The 19,806-nt window shown below is 39.2% G+C and overlaps 2 protein-coding genes across 2 annotated transcripts; one reads left to right on the top strand and one right to left on the bottom strand.

Moving 5' to 3' along the window:
• Window positions 1-8,973: 8,973 nt before the first annotated feature.
• LOC119646904 (glycine-rich protein DOT1-like) lies at window positions 8,974-10,647 on the top strand. Its single transcript, XM_038047572.1, has 2 exons — window positions 8,974-9,132; window positions 9,200-10,647. The coding sequence occupies exons 1-2, from the start codon at window positions 9,115-9,117 to the stop codon at window positions 10,376-10,378; spliced, it is 1,197 nt and encodes a 398-aa protein (XP_037903500.1). The 5' UTR covers window positions 8,974-9,114; the 3' UTR covers window positions 10,379-10,647.
• An 8,229-nt stretch (window positions 10,648-18,876) lies between these two features.
• On the bottom strand, window positions 18,877-19,574 carry LOC119646965. Its single transcript, XM_038047666.1, has 3 exons — window positions 19,386-19,574; window positions 19,254-19,330; window positions 18,877-19,194 (listed from the first exon to the last, which is right to left on the bottom strand). The coding sequence occupies exons 1-3, from the start codon at window positions 19,407-19,409 to the stop codon at window positions 18,987-18,989; spliced, it is 309 nt and encodes a 102-aa protein (XP_037903594.1). The 5' UTR covers window positions 19,410-19,574; the 3' UTR covers window positions 18,877-18,986.
• Between the last annotated feature and the right edge of the window lie 232 nt (window positions 19,575-19,806).

Genomic DNA, 19,806 nt, shown 5'->3' with positions numbered 1-19,806 from the left:
ATTCTGATTGCGGCTCAAAAACGCTTTTAACGAATTCAACGCAGAGTGCATTTAGGGTAGTATGCATAGAAAGGACATAATTATGTTATAATAATCGTTGGCGCGACAAGTGTGTTAGAACACTTCATTCAAGTTTACTATTAACAGATATCGGTACAAAATATCATATACTACATACTATCATTTCCATCATTCAAGTTCAGAAACGGTTCGTCTTGATCGGTTGTGCCACTTTGCTCTGTTATTTTTCCAATCTATATATTATTGTTACCTATTTCTTGAAAATAAAAGGAATTGTAAAAACAAAGCAAAACAAAGGCCTGATCTGGATGCGGTCGCGAAGTTTTCCAATCACTATCCAAAGTATCAAGGCACCTTTTTTTCGACCGGCCTTTGGTCGTTTTCCATCGACTTCGATGTTCAGACCAATCTGGGCATATGAATTTTCGTTAGCGCGAATTGCATGACTATACCATCGAAAACTCCTCTCCAGCAAATTTTCCACGATCGGTGCAACCCCATATCGATCACGGCTATGTTCATTTCGCTTGTTACCCTACTGGTCCAACACAACATTTTCATCTTCAATATCATCATTGTTTTCCTTAGTCGCCCAACATTCCATAGAGAACCATAGAGGGTGACGGGACGAATGACACTGCCGTCAATTTTGGATTTGAAACATTTATTGATACGTCGATCACAAAGAACCCAGAAGAAGCCAGTTGTGCAACACCACATCATCAAGATTGCGCTAATGCGTGACTAATAGCATTGATCCGAAATAATCGATCGAACAGTTCTGGGTAGGCCACTCCCATCGAGACCTTGGTAGGTCACTACCACTGGATCGGTCGTCCAAAATTCGAGTTTATTCAGATTTAATTTGAGACCTTGTTGCATGAGATGGTTATTCCATTTTTGAACAAGTTCTCCAACATCGACTTTACTATGAGACGCTTGGAAAACATGATCTGCATAAAGCAGTTTATAAGCTGGTAGACTTTGGATGTTCTGTGTGAAAGTATGCATAAAAGAACACACAGGAGTGGTGAGAGAGCGCATCCTTGATGAACACCGAGAGAGACACGAAACGGTTTTCCACCGTACTTCGAATTTTACTTTACTTAACCCAGCGCACGAGTTTTTCTAGCACTAGGTGTTGCCGCAGAGCATACCAGATAACGTCTAACGTCTTCTATACATCCACGAAAGCGATGTAAAAAAGCCAATGTTTCTCACGGTGTTTCTCCATGAGTAATCGCGCAGCGTTTATTACGTAAGTAGCCCTGTAGTTCTTGGCAAACGCGGCTTAATTCGTGGTTATTTGGACGATGTCGCAAATACGATTAAGAAGAATGCGTTCAAAAATCTTCAATGTATGGCAGAGTAGTAGGAGAATCCGGTAATACTTTCTACACTCTGCTGGACTTCCTTCCTTTTTCCATATTGGATCGATTAAAGAACTCACTGAGCCACAGTATTAGGTTCCCGCTCTTCGCTTTCCATAGCTCAGATGCAATGTCGTCAGATCCTGTTGTTTTCTCCGATTTCATTCGATTGATTAGTTTCTCGGCTTCAGTGACGCCCACAGGTGGAATTGGCCCAAATGTCGACAGTGCTCGTGGAAGTGCAGGGTGAATCAATTCTTCCGTTGAAATCTGCTTGAAATATTCTCGCTATCTATCCGTTGCGGGTCGTCGATCGGTTAGCAAACTACCGTTCTTGCCATTAACGCAACAAAAATGTTAGATATCCGGTGTACGTTGGTGTCGAATTTTAACTTTCGTGCCATCCCGACTGTCCAGTTTATCGTAAAGATCTATGTAATGGGTCGTCCGGGTAACAGCAAATAGCTTTTTGCTTATGCTAGAGGCATTTCTTTTCACAAACCTTTATTTGGACAGCATCATGCCAAAGCCAAGCATCTCGGTTGAGAACCGCTCGAGGGATTCGTTGCGATCCTTTGACATTCCTAATGATCGGCAAACGTGTAAGTGTGATAGATTCTCTTCTTTTCTTTTGAAATCGCCATTATTTAATTTACAGCGGGCTAGTGCATTTCTCACGCTGTTTAATCAATGGCTCGATTTGCAACACAGCAATCAATGGCCGATATGGAGGTGCAATTCTCCCAGAGGAATGGCTATGCAGTCAGTGATGGTGATAAAATATCGACGTCTTATGAGGATACAGTCGATTTGCGTCTCACTTTTCCCACTATAAAATGTAGGAATATGAGACGATTGTTTAATGAACCCTGTATTCTCAAGTACAAGGTCGTGAGGGTCTGCAAAATCGACTATACGCTCGCACCCTCACTTCATGTTCCAAAACTGTTTCCCCCAATGGCAGCTGTTGCCATCTACCTTTTAACCCACGTGAGCGTTGAGGTCGCCCGCAATGGCGATATACTCGTCAGCAGACATGTTACAGTTCTTTGTATCGACAAGACGCCACAAAGCATCTTTCTCACCATCAGGTTAATCTGTCTATGATGCGTATGCGATGAAGAAGTGAATCTTGTTATCAGCTGAAATAATAGTGAACTCTATCAGTCAGTCGGTCATCAAATCGTTCGACTTCTTTTATGGCATCACGGAAACCCTCTGACAACACCGTATTGAATATGTGGGCTACTAAATTAGAAAAGTGGGTAGTCATTTTTACCTCATTCGCGTTCGATGTCGCAACTTTTATGTAGAACGCAAATATCAATGCGCCTTTTCCAAAGGGCTCTTGCGAATTCCTCGATCTCTCCAGTAAGGCTACCAATATTTGGCGGACAAACACGTATTTATTTTGCTCGGACTAATGTACTTTCGACATATTATTTGTCGGATTGTCGCGGGACCTGTCACCAAGAGAGATCAGGTAGCATTAACACACTTCCACCTATACATGATTTATCGCTTTCCCTGATCTCAGCATTTTCTCTTTATTTTAATGAAGATAGTATTGTAGAAAATACAATGCTTCAAACCATCCTCTTTTATTTGAGCTTGGGACCAGGATGTTACGTAAATAACATGGCGGAGTTTCCTTGGATATGATTAATTCCTGCAGAACCAAAGTTAAGTCATCTATTGAACAAGAAAGTTCTTGCATTCAATGGTCAAGATCGCCAGACTATGCTAAATAAAGTTTATAACATCATAAAAACGGCACGCTTAGCTTTTCCCTCCAATGGTTGCCTTGAACCCCTATATGTAGCACGACGCGTCAATCGAGTCTATTGTTGTCGATTTTTAAAAATTTACTTCAACTTCTATAAGGCCCTGTGGGAAACACTCTTCCTTCATTGATCTACGTCATGCAGCTCTAGCTTTAGGGCAATCTGCTCGGCGGAGATCCTTTGATATTAAATTCCATTGGTGCTACCGCCGGCAGTAATAAGACTACTGAGATACATATATGTACAAATCATTCGACGCCTTCGATATTGTGGCCAGGAATGCAGATAGAAAGAGTACGGAGACCCGTCAGACTGAGAATCTTGGTTTTGTTGATATTTGTCTCAATTCCGCTTGCCTCCTCAAATTTATTTAACTCCATGAGGTGGAAAAGCAAGCAGATGTGGGCAACATAGTTGAGGTGTTTGAAGAAACAACACTTGATCCGTTGAACCCCTCTGCCAATAATGGAAGAAAAATATTTAGCGGGGTCAGCCACGTGGCCGGTTAGGAAGAGCGGAACTACTTCCCACAGAGTAATCGTGTGAAGTAGGCCATACCTGCTCATTGTGACATTTAAAAAGTTAGAAAAAAATGAAATGATTAAGATTAATAATAATTATTAATTAATAAATCACCGACTTTATTGCAGCATTTCTTCGTTATTTTTTCACACGGAAAGCAAATGTTCGGAGTTAGGCTCCTAAGAATTCTTCCAGTGGTAAAATGATATTAACTGGAGCAATTTGTGTTGCTGTATGCAGCATCATGGAAGTCTTGATTTCGAAAATTTCTTTCCAATCGTACAATTTTTGCTTTAAAGCCATGCTATTAACATAGTATGCTGGTCTCAAGCCCAGGTAAAGGAGGAGGGTTTGAGGCAACGTACTCTGTACTATCCTCAGTAAAACAAAAATAAAATGCTGAGATCAGGGAAAGAGATAAATAGAGTATAGTTGTAGTTATTCTACTATGCTAAATCCTACCTGATCTCTCTTCGTGACAGGCCCCGCGACAGGTCGACCAAGAAAATGCATACAATGTCGTTACAAACATGATGTCGTTACAACAAGCCTCGGAGAAATGCTAGAGCGTCCACTTCAGTCGACGCGGCGGGACGGGTCCCGGTCGCGAACGCGCGAAAAATGACTACAAACTTCTCTATTTTGGTAACCCACACACTCAATATGGTGTTGGCATTGCCATCTCAGAGGGTTTCCGTGATGCCATTAAAGAAGTCGAAAGATTTGATGATCGGCTGATGAAGCTCACCATTATATCAGCTGATCGCACTATTCACTTCTTCACCGCGTATGCACCACAAACAGGTCGACCTGATGCCGAGAAAGATGTCTTCTGGCAACTTCTCGATGAAAAGACTTGTCACATGCCTGCTGACGATTACATAATCATTGCCGGCGACCTTAATGGTCATGTGGGTGAAAAGGCAGACGGTAACAGGTGCCATGGGGGAAAGGAGTTCGGAGCGCGCAATGAAGGTGGCGAGCGTATAATCGATTTTGCGGATACCCATGACCTTGTACTTATGAATACATGGTTCATCAAACGATTGTCTCACCTTCCCACATTTTATAGTGGGAACAATAAAACGCAAATCGACTATATTCTCATAAGACGCCAACACTGTCTTATGCCACTGTCACTGATTGCAAAGTCGTTCCCTATGAGACCATCGCACCTCAACATCGGCCGTTGATTGCCGTCCTGCGAATTAAGCCACCGATAAAACAGCGTGAGGAACGCACTGGCCCGCCGCGCATTAAATGATGGCGGTTTGGTGAGGAGAAAGAAGAAACGGTCTCACTCATACGATTGCCAACCATTACGAATGTGGAAGAATCATGGAACCAAATGAAAGACACGATCCACAAAGCGGCCTCTGCAACCCTCGGGGTCACCAAGCCGGGTAAGCGGTACATCAACCGAGATACTTGGCTTTGGAATGATGATGTTGAAATGAAGGTCCGTGAAAAGAAACGCCTCTACCACAAATTTCTCGACGATAAAACGCCTGCTAATTGGCAAATTTATAAGAATGCCAACCGGGAAGCAAAGAAAGCGGTCGCTGTCACCCGAGCGAACCATTTCAAAAATCTTTACGATAAGCTGGACACTCGGGATGGCGAGAGAGATCTGTATCGACTTGCTAAAAGCCGTGATGAACGCACACAGGATATCGAACACTTCTGTTGTGTTAATGACAAGAACGGTACTTTGCTTACCAACCGTCGAGCCGCAACGGATAGATGGCGAGAATATTTCGAGCAGATTTCAACTGAAGAATTTGCTCATCCTCCACTTCCACAATCATTGCCGACATTTGGAGCAGTTCCACCAGTCAGAGCAACTGAAGTCGAGGAGGCAATAAAACAAATGAAATCGGGGAAAGCAACAGGACCTGACGACATCGCATCTGAGCTCTGGAAAGCGAAGAGCTGGGACCCAACACTGTGGCTCAGTGAATTCTTTAACCGGGCTATTCAGGAAGGAAGAATACCATCTGACTGGCAAGAAAGTACCACTGTTCCAATATGGAAAAAGAAAGGTAGCCCAGCAGAATGTTCAAATTACCATCCGATCCGGTTACTTTCACATACCATGAAGATTTTTGAACGCATTCTTGACAACCGTATTCGCGAAATCGTTGAAATAACCGTGAATCAAGTCGGATTTGTCAAGAACTGCGGAACTACTGACGCAATACACGCTGCGCGGTTACTCATGGAGAAACACCGTGAGAAGCATCGCCCTCTTTACATTGCCTTTCTGGATCTAGAGAAAGCGTTTGACCGTGTACCAGACGAACTCATCTGGTATGCTTTACGACAACACTTCGTGCCAGAAGAACTCGTGCGCTGGGTTCAATTGCTCTACCACGATCCGAAAAGTAAAGTTCGAAGTATGGCGGGTGTATCAAAACCGCTTTGTGTCTCTGTTGGAGTTCATCAAGGAAGTGCCCTCTCACCACTCCTCTTTGTCCTTGTTATGGACACCGTCACACGGGATATCCAACGTCCAGCGCCCTACACACTGCTTTATGCAGATGATGTTTTCCTAGCATCTGATAGCAAAAATGATCTCGAGCAACTTGTTCAAAAATGGAATGATCGCCTCATGCAACACGGTCTCAGATTGAATTTAAACAAAACTGAATTTTTGACGACCGATCCCCATGAAACAGGCACAATCACTGTCAACGGGAGTGATCTGCCCAGAATTGAGCGATTTAAATACCTCGGGTCAACGCTATCAGCCAATGGAGAGCTGCGTTATGAAATTGCTTCACGCATTAACGCAACCTGGATGAAGTGGCGTTCCACAACTGGTGTCCTTTGTGATCGACGTATCAACGAACGTCTCAAATCTAAAATTTACCGCAATGTCGTCCGTCCAGTCGCTCTCTATGGTTCGGAGTGTTGGCCAACCATAAAAGACAATGAACGGCGTCTTGCGGTAATGGAGACGAAGATGCTACGTTGGACTAGTGGCGTCACACGTTTAGATCACATCCGAAATGAGGATATCCGCGATCGTTATGGGGTTGCATTGATCGTGGAAAAATTGCGAGAGAGGCGTCTTCGATGGTATGGTCACGCAATTCGTGCAAACGAGAATTCACTTGCCAAGATTGGTCTGAACATCGAAGTCGATGGTAAACGACCAAAAGGCAGACCTAAGCAACGGTGGCTTGATACGCTGGATGGGGATTTGAAAGCCTCGAGATTGCACCCAGATCAGGCATTCGATAGAGCCAAATGGCGAAGCCGATCACGACGAGCCGACCCCGCTTGTGAACGGGACAAAGGCTGAAGAAAAAGAAGACTAGATGAATATGACCGTACTGGCAAATGAGGCAATAAAGTCGATTCGGAGAAACAGGATGAGGAATATTTGGCAAGGGAGAACAGTTTTATGATCCTTGAATAGTAAATTTTAGCAAATAATGAGAAATTTGAATTTAATATTTTCATAAACACGTCTTCAAATTTTTAATGCGTTTTTCTCGAAATACGATTTTTTTAAAGCAACAGTCAGGATACCTTCAACAAATTTTATTCTATTCATTCCAAATTCCATTGTCTTTTAAATAACTCTCCGCACAGAAAGTGATTGAGTTGGATATAATTTATTAGCAAATTAGTTTCTTTTTCACTCGAAAATGGAGGTTTTTCCATCAAATGCTTGCCAATAACGCAAAAGTTGATCTTGGCTATACTTTGAGTTTAGTAAATAAATTTTTCGTTCCTATGTAAACTTAAATTTGCAACATACGCTGATTGTCGCACAGGGCCTTATAATACATACTTGGGAAGTATACCTCCGGCGTACCAACTATACATTATTTTTTAATTTTTTTCTGTTTACTTTCAAATATGGGCAATCCTTCCACTTTTTCCCTCTAAAAAAAATTCAAAAAGTTGCTTTATTTTAGACGTCTACTCTCCTTCTGTGCAAAACGTCTTCGCCGTTAATTTCATCTTTCTGCCGTAGCACTTCTCAATGGCAGAACTCAAAACATTAGTATTATTAAATTCTTCGCGGCAAATGACTCTAATCATCTCTAAAAGGGTCGTCCTCTTAAAAAAACGGGTCAGAAATCCATATTATATATCTTTTTTTGAATAATCCTGAATACATATATAATAATGTCAGTAATTGACGAATGTGTTCGAAATCACTCACTATTCAAAGAGAAAAATATAAACTATTAACACTCATCATTCACTTATTAGTTAAATACCGTCATGATGACAAAGCTATAATATCTTATATCTACTATATAAAAGATGGACACGTGAAAGTCACTATCTCCACTGTCTCCAAAGAAGCAATTTGTGTTATCCCCGTCTTTCGTTCTATCTTACTGTTGAAGCTCACTTACTGAATGGTCTTTGCTTAACTGTGAGTAGGAACAAATGTTACTCGAGTATGTGGTTGTTATGCAAGAATATTTTTAAAAAAGTCTAAAACCATCCCATATTTCTGCCCTTGATTAATGTAACTACATATATCATAGAATATGCTGACTTGAGATGTTTGAAGTCATTCCATTTATGTATCTACATATCTATAGTATGATTCATGATTTTAAATGTTATGGGAAATGAAGGGAAAACGTATTTTCCTCTAAGTGATTCGGAACTGTTTTCAGTTTCAAATACAATTTGCAATGGGAAATCGTGAAACTCGTCGTAACTCTGCAATTTTCACAGTTCTTTCCATTGATGTAAAATGTATGCTCGCATGCACATTTACGAAAATAGTTCCCATTGAAAAGATTGGCTGCGGCGCTACAGACATCCGGAAGCTCAACACCTGCAAAATGTTATGAAATGCTGTGCTGCTGCGTGGAGTCAAAAGTGCGATGATTGAGTCTCAAGCTTGTATTGTATCTGAAAGATGTTACTGTTCCGATAATTTAAGCAGTGGCTATTGCGTTAGCAACACTTTGGCAACGGTAATCGTTGTACCGTGCGCTGATTGGAGCCTTTCTCCACACCGTACTAGGTGAAATGGCGAAAATGAAAGTACGCTTCAACTAGTAGTCAGCGGTCATCGGGTGAGAGGTTGATCGCAAAGCAGCCGGCCTAACCTGACCATGACCTCATCTACAATGACGTCGAAGTTTGTCGAGCCGCGGAAGTTTTTGTCCGGCAAATGGATCGAAAAGATTCCACTACTTCCATCCCAAGAGGAAAACTCGGAACAAAATTCTCCCACCTCATGATATGTTGCTTCTGTGAAGATTAAGCGGCTCGCCTGGCTATGATCACACAACAAGTTGATCACGTATATAAGTTCAGACTCGGTTTCAAGTGCTATGCCAATTTTCCTTTTGGATTCGTTCGGATTGCACGTCTTTCTCAGTTTCGGCTAGAGGAGTTTCTACTTAACAATAGGTCACCTGAAATTTAAGAAAATGACTGCCTGGTTAATTGTAAGTGTTAGGATACTACGAAAACCAAGAATAGTAACAGCAGTAACGAATTGTACTTCTTTTCTAGTTTATAGTCAGCCTTCTGATCACCGGAAGTACCACACTCGGAAAACCTGGTGGTTTCGGACAGGAGCACGTTCATATTCGTATTCATCTTCCCGAAATTCATGAAGAGTATCATCACCAAAAGGAAGTTGTTGTTCATGGTCACGACCATGGCCATGGGGACAGTGGAGGAGATGGTATTCACGACGATGGAGCGATCATTGGTGGATTAGTGGGCGGCTTTGTTGGAGGACATGGAGGAGGTCATGGTGGCTTCGGAGGTGGTCATGGGGGAGGATTCGGCGGTGGAGGATACGCTGGTGGACATGGTTACAGCGCAGGACATGTAGAAACGGTAGCCGTTGTCGATAGTCACGGTGGAGGATTTAGTGGTGGACATGGCGGTGGACATAGTGGAGGCTTCGGCGGAGGCCATGGTGGTGGTTTCGGCGGAGGTCATGGTGGTGGTTTCGGCGGAGGATATGGTGGCGGATATGCCGGAGGCTTTGGAGGACACGGTCATGTTGAAACGGTCACTGTGATTGATGGCGGTCATGGTGGACTCGGAGGTGGTCATGGAGGATTTGGAGGACATGGTGGAGGTCACGGAGGCTTTGGAGGCTTAAGTGGAGGTTACGGTGGCGGCCATGTCGAAAGTATAGGCACAATCGGTGGAGGACACGGCGGTGGTTTCGGAGGTGGATTCGGTGGTTCCCATGGCGGCGACATCGGAAGTGGTGCAATCGGCGGTGGAAGCTACGGTGGTGGATACAGTTATGGAGGCGGCCATTCTGAATCACTAGCAGTAGTTGAGAGTGGTCACGGTGGCGGAAGTGGCGGAGGTGGCTATGGAGGCAGTGGATTCGGAGGAGGTGTGGAACATGTTTCTTTGACAGGATCTGGTGGTGACCTAGGACATGGTGGAAGTAGCGGTATTGGAGGCAGCTTAGGTGCAGATATTGGAGGCGGCCATGGTAGTTCCGGTTCAGGTGTAGAGCATATTTCTCTTACCACAGATGGCGGGCATGGATCCGGATTTGGCGCAAGTGGAGGTGGCGGCGGTGATGGCCACTTTGGTGGTGATAGCTATACAGGAATTGACAGCTACAGTGCCGGACATGTTTCAGGAATTCATGAGGGCGGAAGTGGCGGAGGTGGAGGTTACTCATACTCTAAGCCATTATTGCCATTTCACCATTGATGATCCCTCATGCACAGCCACATTTCAATAATCATCTATTTCTAGTCTCATTTTTAACAGTAAGCTCATCACCAAACTGTTTTTATTTATCGCCTTCATTTTCTCCATTGACTGAGGTAAAGATTAACTCAGTGCAGTCAATAAGTAGTCATGTTATCATGACATAGTTTTAATGCGTTAATTGTTATTTTGTGTGTAAGACTTTGTTTTTACTATTCATTGTTATAAAACAGCATTAATCTGCAAAAAAGTTCAAATTGTGTTACAACTATGGGCGTTTTATTTTTCCCTGCTGCTTAAAACTTGGGATTAGCACCACTAAGAGAACAATGCCTATCGATCAAATCGATTTACCAACAGTGCATTTCGAAAAGCATATATGCACATATATAATTGTTACAGGAACATAGTCACATCTTTTATATCACTTTCCAAATATTCTGCAACTACATAATGAGCCTATTATAAATATTTCCCAGCATTCACGGAAGTATGTAGATATATGTGTGTGTATATCTACCAGACTAGCAGATCAAACTGGTCCTATGTGTAGGCTCTTTAATTTCGCTACGGAACAGATTATTATTAGCAGAGATTGGTATGAAATCGCTGAGACTATCTTTCCCGTATGCGGTCTTTCACTTTCTCTCAATTCGTTGTAAACGTTTTTTTGTTCCTTTAAGTTTCCGACAACCCAGCAATAATAAATAACTAAGAAATCGTAAAACAGTGCGCTCATCTGGTTCGGTTATGTGAGCTTTGATGCGATTGCATGATGAGATATTTTCCCTGCCTCGAGTATTTCACGTAATAGCGTCAATAATTTTGGACATGTAATAGCGACGTAGGAATGCAGCGAGCATAATTATCTTGGTCCATTCCATTCTCCCAAATTCCATTGCGCAACTCTTGTCTGCATTCGGATGTATATAAATTTGTGGATATGAGCAATCAATCATGTATCTCTTTATTAACGATTTTTTCAAAGGGCGAACCATTGTAGTGAGTTTAAATAAGAAAGTAGGGTTTTGATTAGTGTGGAGAATCGGATGATAAGAGTTAGAACTGGTAGTAGCCTTCAACTTTCTGACCTCCGTCAAGAAATAATATTTATGTGTTATAAATACATTTCTATTGTGCTTAAGGTAGTAGTACACTGTGACTATTTTAAATATCGGTTATTTTTCTTGACATATTTCGAAAGTATAATATATTGAAAATGTGCTGTTAAAATCTCAAAAATGCGCTGTACTAGTAGTGTGATATAGAAATGGAAATTAGGCGGTAGCCCTTTTATTTCATATGCTCGAACCTATATTGTTATAATCAGCTGGCTAAGGTCTAAGCATCATGTAAAAATTTATAAAAATATATACTGTAAGGAAGTAAGAATTTGACCCAGTGTACGAAGAAGAATTTTGGAAAATCTCGTCGGTAAGCGTTGATATGAAACATCTGCTTTTATTTTATTTTATTCACAAACACTTACTTAGCCGATTTAGTTAAAATTTGTGTCCCTTATTCTCTACACCCGTTGTGGATTAGTGCATATCCCCGATCATTTTTCTAGATATTAGAATTGAAAAATAAACAGACTATAGGTGATGGCATCCTAGAGATATCACATAAACAAGAAAGGGATACATACAAACTGAAATCATATTTGTGAAGTGCAAGAAATTGCTTTGTGATGTATGTAAAGAAATGTAAACATGTCTGCAGTTATAAAAATTCAATTACAGTAAACATAATTTTGCAGGTTTTGTGTAAAACAAAATCTGGTTTTGAGCAAGTTAGAAACCGGAAGCTCGGTGCTTCAAGTATGAAAGGTTTCGTTGGCTTTTAATCTAAGAATATTTGGGTACCCCATGATTCCGTTTATACATAGTTGGTAGTGTATACATTGAATATATCACTTAGGGAGTAGTAATCTGACTCGAAATAGTCAACTTTGACCTACCATAACTGTGTTGATAATGATAGGCTTTCCCCAAAACTTTCTTGAATGATGTTTCAAATTAGGAATTACCTATATTATTACGGAATTTTATCTAGGATGAACTTGAGATGAGATGAGTTATCGTAATGAAGGGTATTTTGAGACCTAGACACCATGTGCCTGGACCACCATATTTTTTCGTTTGGGTAGTTTGTGAGAATGGATCTTTGGAGTAATTGACCCCTTTCGGCCAGCTTTGGACGGTACTAATCGCGAACTTTCATTTGAAACTCCACACAATTTCGTTATTCGGTGAAAGAAATTTTGGCCCAGTTTTGCATGTATGGGGATCCTCGTAAACTCAATGTAGAACGATGATACTCACTACATGTATGGGGGTTTAAAGTTTCCACCTTTCAACCAAATTTCATATAAATAGGAGTACCCGTTTCTGAGAAAAGCCCTTGCGACAGACGGACAGTAAACCGATTTTTAGTAGGTATTCTCTACAGTAATGAATAATAATACCGTTCAGTATAGCAGTGTCGTTTAACATCGGATGGCCCCTTAATCCGTGTAACTAATGACCTAAGATAATTGAAGCAGGCACGTAGATACGGGGGAGGGGGAGGGGGGAGAGGACAGCCTATTTTTCTAAACAGCTTTCATGAAAAAAATGGATATATTCGCTAAAAAAACATAACCAACCAACGTAGACGGGCGCGGATTAGAGGCATCCTATTTTCCTGAACAGTACGTACCTCAAGATTCCATTAAAAAAAATCGATGTAGTCGATTAAAAAAGATAACCATTTAAGAAAAACCTTTGTTCGAGGGTAGGTCAGGGTTGAAGGGAGAACTAAAGCCTTTCATTTGAAAAAAATGTAGATGTATTCGGTGTAGCCGAGCGAAAAAAAAATTTATTTATTCGATGAAGTAAGAATATTAGTGGAAGAAAAACCCCGATGGAGGAATGTGGCGGCAGTCTTTTTTTGCAAATAGTACACACGCAATGCTTACAGTCGAAAGAAAAATTGACGATATAGTCAATGCATTCGAATAAGAAAAAATAAATGGATGTATTCGATAAAGTAAGAAAGCTAGCGAATAAAAAAAAATTTGCTCAAGATTAACAGAGACTTGGGGATGGAAAAGTCAAGGCAGCCTATTTTTCAATGGCATACATCTCGAACTTTTACCTAAAACACAAATAATCGATGTATTCGGTGCATTCGAGTGAGAAAAAAATGGTCGATTCATTCAATAAAGTAGGATAACCATTGAAAAGATACTTTGGACGAGTGGGGCAACCTGTTGCGAGGGGAAAGTTGAGGCAACCTGTTTGTTTTCCAAAAAGACACACCTTAGAGATGCTTTTGAAAAAACAATTGTTGACGTTACAATGTAATCGAAGAACAACAATTTTTTTCAAAACATTCTAAAAAGTGAGATAATTTGGGGAAAAATAAATTCAGTCCAGGGTGACATAGGGTTGCAGATAAAAAAGTACAGGTAGTATAGTAGTATAGTTTCAATGGCGCATATATGTAGCCTGGTGTAGAAAATAGTTATGCATGTATTGGATAAAGAATAAGGCCTGGCAGCCATAAAAACTCTTGTTTTATACGTCAAAATCTATAATTTTCGGAAGGAATCTTAACCGGAAATGGAATTATATGTATATATTAATTTTATATAATTAATGTTTTTATTGTTCTCAATTAATGCCAAGATCTCGTGTTGCACACTCGATTTAGATGGAGGAGATTTGTACATCTCAGGGTGTCAACATAGGTCTAGTACTCAAAAAGAGTAATGTCTCTGGTACTCACCTTAGTGTCGCGGATCTCTCTCGCTAGAGCTGCAAAATATCCATCGGGAATTAGCAAAATTGAGCCTACCACCCTACTACCCTACAAAATGCGTGCGTGCCGCAACATGAGAAACACCTTAAATAAAAACATGTGAGTTATTTTTCATCTAACTTGAGGGGGTTTTCCGATCTGGTTCTTGATATTTCAACCTTTCTTTAGATTTTTTTTGGCAACAAAAAATTAAATTTCTTCAATCTTTCTATATATTATTATTGGGGTCTTGAATTATTTTTGTATAATAATTGTTTTATTTTATTAAATGGATTTGATAATCGTTTGTATTTGTTTTTCTGAGGTCAAAATAAAATCCTTTAAAAGTGATGGTTAGCCGGTTTGGAGCACATATCCATTTGTGGTAGTCTGTAATTTGTAACGTTGAAGTTTTTGTTGTCCTCAGTGTTGGAATGAAACGAAAAGATTGTTTTTTGACTAGAGACAACCCTATTGTATTTATTCGCAGAGCCATTTGCTCCCTTCTTCAGTGCTTATAATCTGTAGATAGTAAGTCAGGGAGCAACTGACTGAACTCACTGCTTACAAGGGAGCAACTGACATACAATCTACTCATTGTAAGCGCTGGGGAAGGGAGTAACTGGCTACTGAAATATCGAATGAAAGCAATAGGGTTGTCCCTAATCAGAAAACAATCTTTCTCTTTTCATTCTGTTTGCTTGCCTCTTCGTCCGAATCACGATAATAATTTCACCTTACTATACATTAAAATGCCGGAATTTTGAAGAAAAATCTTTAAAAATCGGATCGGTTTTCCATTGAAAATCCAAAATATAAATTAAAAATTGTTAACGAAAATAAATAATCGTAGTCCAAATGAGAACTAGTAAGGTGTAAAATAATATGAAAAAAATTTCAGCCTGTTTGCTGTTAATCTATTCAGCATACAGATCGAAATAATACGTTGAATTTTCTCTGCGTTTTATGAAACTAAATTGATTTGAACATATCATTTCTGTACATTAGCATTGGCAATCTGAAATGAAAAAGCACACAAAAATGTATAATGTATAAATGTAAATGTATAAAATGTATAACAGTTGCAGTAGCAAACATAAACACATATATTTAGGTGAACTTCACTTCCATTAGATGGAAACCTAATATATAGCTTCCTGTTTTGAAATTATTCAATGCACGGAAGCATGGAAGCTCCATTAGATTAAAAAGTGTATAAGCTCCGTAAGGGAAGGTAAAATTCTAGATAAAGTTTCAAATGCGCACCAGCAAGATTAATACTTTTGTCTTGTATGTAGATTTCAAAAATACCTTTTCTGATAATGTGTGAAAAGAAATTTGACAAATCTTTTATTCAGAAATTAAGATCAAATTTTAAAAATATTTTAAAAAATTTTTTCAGTTCAGATTTGTTCTGAATTTCTGGAAGCAAGATTAATCCTATTGGATAGTATTATCATACAAATTTTTATAAAGTGAAGAGATTTTGTTTCCACAAATATGTAACTTTGAATGTATCTTCCTTAGTAATGTGAAGACACTCCGCCTAAATATATGTGCTATGATTTGTTACCGCTTTTTTTAAAAAAAATATTCATTGCTAATATGTTGAAATGAAGTTCAAGTTTTTATACAGGAACAATATAACGCGACTCTTGGCGAATATTTTTCGATTTTCTGAAGTATTTCGTAGTTTACTCTCTTAAATGGTTATTACTTTCATGTTTTTCAGTATCTTCTTTCTAAAAACTAGTTTTCTTTCAATGTCAGAATAGGAAAAGAGCTTGGCTCAATTCAGATATAGAAAATCACTTATTTCAGGTCTTCTTCGTAAACTTGGCAAAATCTGCACCAATCCCTGTGCTTACTTGGTTTTTTACTTCACCATTTTCGAAAATAAATGCATGACGTGAGCTCACTTTGTTGTGGTTTTGACGAATTGATATGTTATGATGGCGTCGTACTCGTTACAGGATGCACAAAATTAACATAAAAAGTTTGACCTTCTATAACTTTGTTAATAATAGTTGGATTTCCTTCAAACCTCCCAAAGTTACGCCTTATGTTATCCTTTATGCAAGTACCATTTCATTAACTTAAGAGGGGTTTCCGCTAAATTTCTAAATTACGCTAATATACTATTATGAACTCTATTTTTGCAAATATCTGAACGGGATATATTTTGAGGCCTAGATTTCATTCAGATACACCACCGTAATTTTTTTTCAGGTTTTTCGGTTGGATAGTTTCCGAGGACGAGACCTGTTACAGTTTTTAAGGATCATATTTTGATCCCTCACTTCCCCACCTTCCGCCCCATATCAAATATGAGACCAGTTTCGAAAAATACTAAGCCCTTTCATTTAATACCCCATATATATATATATAAACCAGTCGACTCAGCTGTGAATGAGTACCTGAGTCAAATCAGGGTAATAATCTCGAGCGAACGTAATGCTGACCACATTGCCTCCTACAGTGTACTGTAGTGTACCGTTGCGGTCTTGAATGAAGTGCTCTAACACACTTCGAGGCCCTGATCCAATATGGATTGTTGCGCCAACGGTTATTATTATTATCCATATGTATGAGGAGCCCTCCGTCAAACTTAACACAAAATGACGCCACTTGCTTCATGTAAAGAGAACAACAGACCACACGTTCTCACCAATTTTCGTGACAATCGGTCTAGGCGTTTCCGAATAAATCGGGTATGACAGATAGACAGACGGACAGACAGAAATCGAATCGATTCTAATAAAAAAAATACTTACAATGGATATGAATGTATGTATGTATGTATGTACATATGTACACTAAGCGCCTGTATTGATTTGAGGTATTCCTCCAAAGAATTTTCTATATTAAATAATTGAAAACCGACTTAATTTTTGCTTTTCATCGTTTTTTTTGTTTTTGTTTTAAATCAAGTTTTTTGCACAGGAATAATACAAATTCATCGGAGTAGTTGAGTCCAAAAATATACCAATATAAAAGTTTAATCTGATTATTGGTGATTGCACCGCAAATCATCCGCAACACTTAACGCGAGCTTTTGTAAATGCGAACTCCGGCAACGTTAATTGAATAGACTCCCCGCCTTATTTTCACTAATGTCGGAAATCACTTCTATGGTGCAATCTAACAAAACTTTCAAAGACCGTTTTTGAAAAAAAAAACTGTGTATCAAAATTTTAAATTTCAATCAAATTCAAACAGACTGAAAAGCCCGCGCCATGTTGTGTGACGTCACAACTCGAGCCAAGAAGTTTCAGTAGCCCGGCAACTGGTAGTTGCTCATAAAAATATAAAACTGTCAAAATCAATTCCCAAAAAATACGCAGAAAGCTTTTTTGGCAATTCCGAAAGGAGATTTTCGGGAGAAGTGGATTGTCGTCGTCCGACGGAATCCAGTTACTTTGGAGTCATATTTAAATTGTGAGGATCATTTCAATATGAGTTAACATTTTTTAAATCTTAACTTCAATCTTAATTGATAATATACGATTGCATTCGAATTTTGTGTCATTCAATTTCCAAATCCATTTTTTTTTGCGGTCTGTGGATCTTTCAGAAACGTATGCTTTATCGTCGTTGAGGTAAAAATGCCAGAATTTGCTATATAGCATGTTACCATTAGTGTCGAAACGTAAAGTAACTTAAAGGATTGTCCATTCTCGCATCAATTTTCCACTTTCCTGATTGATTACTTGACAAGTAACCAGTAACAAACATTAAACCGGATGCCTTCACCTAGATAAGATTCAAATTGCTCACTCCATGACGTCATCGTGCTTTCTTTACCACCTTGTGAAAATTCAATTTTTAAACCATTATAATTAACAAATAAGCATTCCGAATTGATTTTTTTAAAGGGATATGGTGATTTGGCAGGTAAACCTACTATTTCGGCGTAAAAACATTCACTAATGCGGGGAGTCTATTCGGTTTTCATAACACCTGGAAGATCATAAAATCTAGACCGCGTATCTGCTCTATTGTGACTATCATCATCATCACATTCCATATTTACAGTTTCCGTAAAGGTAAAGGACTTTTCTCTTTCATGAGCGACCATACATCCTATGTGACGTTTGCTGATTCCACCTTCTGTTCATTTTATTTGAGTATATAATTAAAATACTTATACGTGTGCTAAATACTAAAAACTTTAATGTTTTAATGCTTACCCGCTTCCAAGTTCGGGTTTTTCACCAGCACGCAAATGATTTTAATGTTTCACAATTGGCTATGATGCTAATATCGCAATGGTACTTGAAATAATAAACTTCAGAACTTCCACTTCGTTTCTAAAAAAGTCCATATCGGATCAATCATAAAATTGATGCATTGCCTCTTTCTTGGCGAGCAACATAGCAGAAGTAGAAGGAGGAAGGAAGGAGGAAAGTTCACCCAGCATCCGGTAAATGCGTACAGAGTATAGAATATTTAGTAAAAATTTTCGTGGGAAATAGTGTACTAGAGGGTAGGCATACTGGCAATTTTTATGCAATACCATAAGGAAATCATACATCCAGTTTGTTATAGTTTATTGACTGACTATTAGAATCAGAATAAACACTGTTAAATATGATGTTCTTTAAAGTAGCACATGTTCCATCTGTATCTATACTTACCGAAGTACAATTATGCTTGATTGTGCTAGATATATTCCCTGAAGTACCGAAAATCAGAATATAATAAATACACTTCCGTTCGCTTGACTGATAACATTTATGTTTCATAAATTAAATATAACTTCTCTTGAAATAATAACAAATAACATAACGATTATAAGAGACCCACAAACAATTTAAAATTATTTTTATATGAATGGATGGTAGGACTTCTTCTTAGGCACTATGTACGATTCATATTCTTCCTCCTCCTCATCTTCATCAAAATGATGATGATCTTCGTCAAAATGATGTTGATCTTCTTTCACGGGCACTGGGACAGGGACAGGTACCTTTTTGATCACTGTTTTCGTGTGGAAATGTGTATGATGCTTGACAGGGATATGAATACGAACTCTGGGAAAGAATTTTCTAACATTAATCTAATTTTGAGTAATGTAGTGGGTCACGCTAACCTGGAATGTTCGCCAGGCCTGGGGAAACTTGACACCACAAGTGAAGAAAGTAACACCGCAACTATGACAAGCCAAAACTGAGAAAAAATGAAACTAGTATCAAGAAAATTGTTTTATTCAAATTGAACTCACACTCCCGAATCTTCCTATCAACATTTTAGATAAAAATCCGTATAAAAATCCAAAAAGACGACGAGATGACCAGACGACGTAACGACGGAAACGAAAGAACTATGTAGTAAAATGGACTCACTCCTCAACAGATTGTAAAATAATGTTTACTTCGCATGGGTTTACAGCAGTTTAAATATTTCTTCCGCAAAATAATTCCATCGTCTAAACCAAATAAAATTTGTTCAGCAGCAGATTAGCAGCTGAGTAGATTAAGTGCGCATGAGAAATCACAAAGGCTTTGATGCAGTATCTCATCTATGCTACATGAATGTTGCAGATGGGTAGCAAACCCAAGAAACGAAAAGCAGAAAAACCACTCAAACGTGAGTCCAAGTTTCACGTAATCATGTATCTGCATTGTAATTTCTTTTTGAAGCTA

This window comes from Hermetia illucens, chromosome 1 (genome assembly GCF_905115235.1).
Source record: "Hermetia illucens chromosome 1, iHerIll2.2.curated.20191125, whole genome shotgun sequence".
NCBI classification, from domain to species: Eukaryota; Metazoa; Arthropoda; class Insecta; order Diptera; family Stratiomyidae; genus Hermetia; species Hermetia illucens.
Note: the sequence above shows the minus strand (reverse complement) of the source record. Positions and strands in the feature narration are given on the sequence as shown.

Excerpts from the sequence above, each read along its gene's own strand:
- LOC119646965 (XM_038047666.1), bottom strand. The coding sequence starts at position 19,409 with ATGTTGATAGGAAGATTCGGGAGT. Across the intron at positions 19,331-19,385 it reads TGATAGGAAGATTCGGGAGT|TTTTGGCTTGTCATAGTTGC; the intron begins GTGAGTTCAATT and ends ATTTTTTCTCAG. Across the intron at positions 19,195-19,253 it reads AGGCCTGGCGAACATTCCAG|AGTTCGTATTCATATCCCTG; the intron begins GTTAGCGTGACC and ends ATTCTTTCCCAG.